The 3,234-nt window shown below is 33.5% G+C and overlaps 1 protein-coding gene across 1 annotated transcript; it reads right to left on the reverse strand.

Moving 5' to 3' along the window:
* Positions 1-781: 781 nt before the first annotated feature.
* On the reverse strand, positions 782-3,234 carry LOC111373981 (cytochrome c oxidase subunit 5b-1, mitochondrial-like). Its single transcript, XM_022996582.1, has 5 exons — positions 3,128-3,234; positions 2,969-3,019; positions 1,847-1,913; positions 1,650-1,729; positions 782-1,194 (listed from the first exon to the last, which is right to left on the reverse strand). The coding sequence occupies exons 1-5, from the start codon at positions 3,176-3,178 to the stop codon at positions 1,129-1,131; spliced, it is 315 nt and encodes a 104-aa protein (XP_022852350.1). The 5' UTR covers positions 3,179-3,234; the 3' UTR covers positions 782-1,128.

Consider the following 3,234-nt stretch of genomic DNA (forward strand, 5'->3'; position numbering starts at 1 on the left):
GTAAATTTATAGATTTCTCAGCGTTCAGATTTGCTCTTAAATATGTGCCTAAATATTTGCATCAATCAACACGTGGCGTGAGGTGGATGATCGGACTCAGTCCTCGTTCAAAAGTCTTGGTTAAGAATGCTTCAAAGAATTTGATTTAGACATAACTGGTTGGTTGTTTTTTAACTGAGCATATGCTTAACAGAAATCTGGTGCTCAAATTTCTTGCAAGGAATAAAAAACCGATTGTGATTTAGACTTTTTGGCAAAGTTCACCATTCAGACAACATGGATTAGGGCATTTTACTATGTTTTTTGCATGATTTTCAAGAATTGTGAAATATCGAGTGTTTAAATGTCACCATAAATTTACTCTATAAAAGATTAATTAAATCTTCCAACTACTGGTACACATAAATCTTGCACTCGGCTCAAACAATACCCCACAGAATACGAACACATTAAATCCTCATTTGGTACATATTAATGTAAGAATGAGCAAAAAAAAATATATCCGTTATGAACCCCACATAAAAGGTGAAAAGTCAAATATGATAACTTAATGTGATGGTTAACGATCATATTTTTCATTTTAATGTACAAATAATGAAAAACAAATCGGGGATAAATGGCAACTATCATTGATTCTTGTGGTAAAAATGAAATTTTTATTATTTCCAAAATATATCAGGAATCTTCTTTCAAACTTTTGGGTTGTTACACTAGCGATTAGGCTCATCTCACATGAAAATTTGAGAAAGACAATCAAGTCCATTTCCAATCAAGCAACCAGTAGAACGAATATGTTTCACCGGTGATAAATAAGAACGAATTTAAGAACAAGAATGTACGAAGATCCATGTGTTCGCTGATAGGCAAGAGTGATTACAAAGAATGGGAGGTAGTCATCAATTATTTTGGTATGCAGAAAAAAAGAAGGCTAGAAGTTTGAGCCTGTGTTTAAAATCCAAAATACCATCGAGAAAGGTTAACAGATTCTGCTGCTGCCATAGCAACCATAAAACAACAGAGCTAACAACGGCAAGCAAAAAATCAAAGCTTTTGAGTCCATGAGCTGAAGTGTATAATCTCTCATCACGTGCCCAGATTATATTTTAGCAGGTAAATTGCCAATTATAATCAGTGATGATGATCCTCATCTTCACCAAGTCCATCAGGGGGTCCACCCGGGCCTACGACATCCAACTGCAAACAAATAATACTTGATCAGCATTTTGAGTACTAGAACAGAGGCATTTTCAATGAATCCAAACATCATAATAATAATAATAATAATTAATAAAAGGGACTCAAGCATCTTGTCTGGAGAACATCTAATTGATTCAAACAAGTATTTTTACTTTTTTGAACATAATAACAAGTTACATCGACTAAATAGCACTAAAAACGCAAAATTTAACCAGACACAATGTCGTAATGATAGAGTAAATGAGGCTAAATGAATTTAATGCATACAAAAGTTCTTCTCAAAATAGCACTAAAAACGCAAAATTTAACCAGACACAATGTCGTAAGAATAGAGTAAATGAGGCTAAATGAATTTAATGCATACAAAAGTTCTTCTCAATCCACATACATAATTAACATGCCAGGGTCATAGTCAAACTATGAGTAACTATCAAGGGCAATCCTGTACTTACCACAAAGTACTGTGAACATACTGGGCATTCATGTGGCTTGCCTTTCTCTAGCCAAAACCAGACAACATCGTGTTCATCCTCTATTAAGTTGTCCAGGAGAGAAAGTTGATCAAAAAACAAATGAAGTGTGGATAAATGAACTATCAAGTACAAATTTCACTATTTAATAGAAAAGAATATAGATAATTGAAACCTACCCCCTTCAGCTCCAGGGCATCCCACAATTCTTTTATCATAGAAAGACTTGATCACAGAAGGTGACTCCTAAAATCAAACAAATTGTTGTAAATAGATCAAATCTGAAACATCATAGAATGAGATAAGAAGCGAAAAATGTAGTGGAAAAATGTAAAGAAAAAAATAAACGATTTCAGTATATGGATGTAGTTTCAGAGAAGATCAGGATGATAATGATGATCTAATATTATAAACTGTAAAGATAGAGATTAACGTCAAATAAAAAAGGGCATTTACATCTTCACGAGAATGGACATTCCTTCTTCATTTTAAAAAGTTTACAATTTTATTGCCTGATCATTTCATTTCGTTGCTTGAGTGAGGAGATATAAATGCTTCACAGTTGACAAGCAGTGAATAGTAGAGAAGGCAATAGCGTGACCATTTAAGTTGATTGACTAGCCTCAAACGAAAATTTTAATCACTGAGGACAGCAATTAAATTCAGTTTATCTCTTAAAAGTAAGGGGTGCATGGGGAAACAGAATGTTCTCACTTCTTCTGCATCATGTGCAAATCTAACATAAAAGTAGCATCTGACATGCCGGACAACTTTAAAAGAGTTCAGGTAACACCATGTTTAAAATGAAATCAGGAAGTTCATCAAACAAGCTAGGGAAAGAAGCAATTGGAGCCCAAAAAATATGCAGGAATCCATTTGCTGGTGAGTTGCAACTTCCAGAAAATCAAGACAATAAAAAGGGCAATAGAATTTAAAAAGCAAAAGAAGTCAGAAGCCAAATAAATTATAGAGAATTTATAAAGCACAAATTATAAATTTTATTGATAATCACAAATTTTAACATTCATTCCAACTAATTTTGAAGTCTAAAATCGTCTAACAATGAATAAGGTACTATACTCTATAGTCCCACATATCCAATACCATAATTCCTAACCAATGGCCCCATCATTAATTTGATTGAACTTCAAGTGGACTTCCATTGTACAATGAGGCATATCAGCTTACGAGAAATAATGTGATCACAGTGACTCCAAATACTAATCAATAGAGAACAAACCATCTGAAGAAGTAATTGATCAACACAAATTTTCTTAATTAACAGAAGATTGCACACTAACCTTTCTTCCAAAAGGTCCAGAGGGATAGTTAATTTCCAGAATGTTTTTTCCCTAATCCGAATAATACAATAATCAGAACACTGTTAATAAACTAAATATTTTACTTTAATATAAAACAGAACCTCCACAAACATAAACGAATAATATAAAAAGTCTCACTTCGAGTTCAGCTTGGAGCTCTTCGCGCTCATGACCAGTTGCAATCGGCATTATATTCTCCACTCTTTTCAGTGAAGCCACATTCCCTATTCAACACATTGCATCTT

This window comes from Olea europaea, unplaced genomic scaffold, assembly GCF_002742605.1.
Source record: "Olea europaea var. sylvestris unplaced genomic scaffold, O_europaea_v1 scaffold11891, whole genome shotgun sequence".
NCBI lineage: Eukaryota > Viridiplantae > Streptophyta > Magnoliopsida > Lamiales > Oleaceae > Olea > Olea europaea.

What these genes read in the sequence shown, in the direction of transcription:
- LOC111373981 (XM_022996582.1), bottom strand. Translation starts at nt 3,178, where the DNA reads ATGCCGATTGCAACTGGTCATGAGCGCGAAGAGCTCCAAGCTGAACTC. An exon ending in AGCTCCAAGCTGAACTCGAA is followed by an intron (nt 3,020 to 3,127) that starts GTGAGACTTTTT and finishes TATTCGGATTAG; the next exon opens with GGAAAAAACATTCTGGAAAT. An exon ending in TATGTTCACAGTACTTTGTG is followed by an intron (nt 1,195 to 1,649) that starts GTAAGTACAGGA and finishes ATTTGTTTGCAG; the next exon opens with TTGGATGTCGTAGGCCCGGG.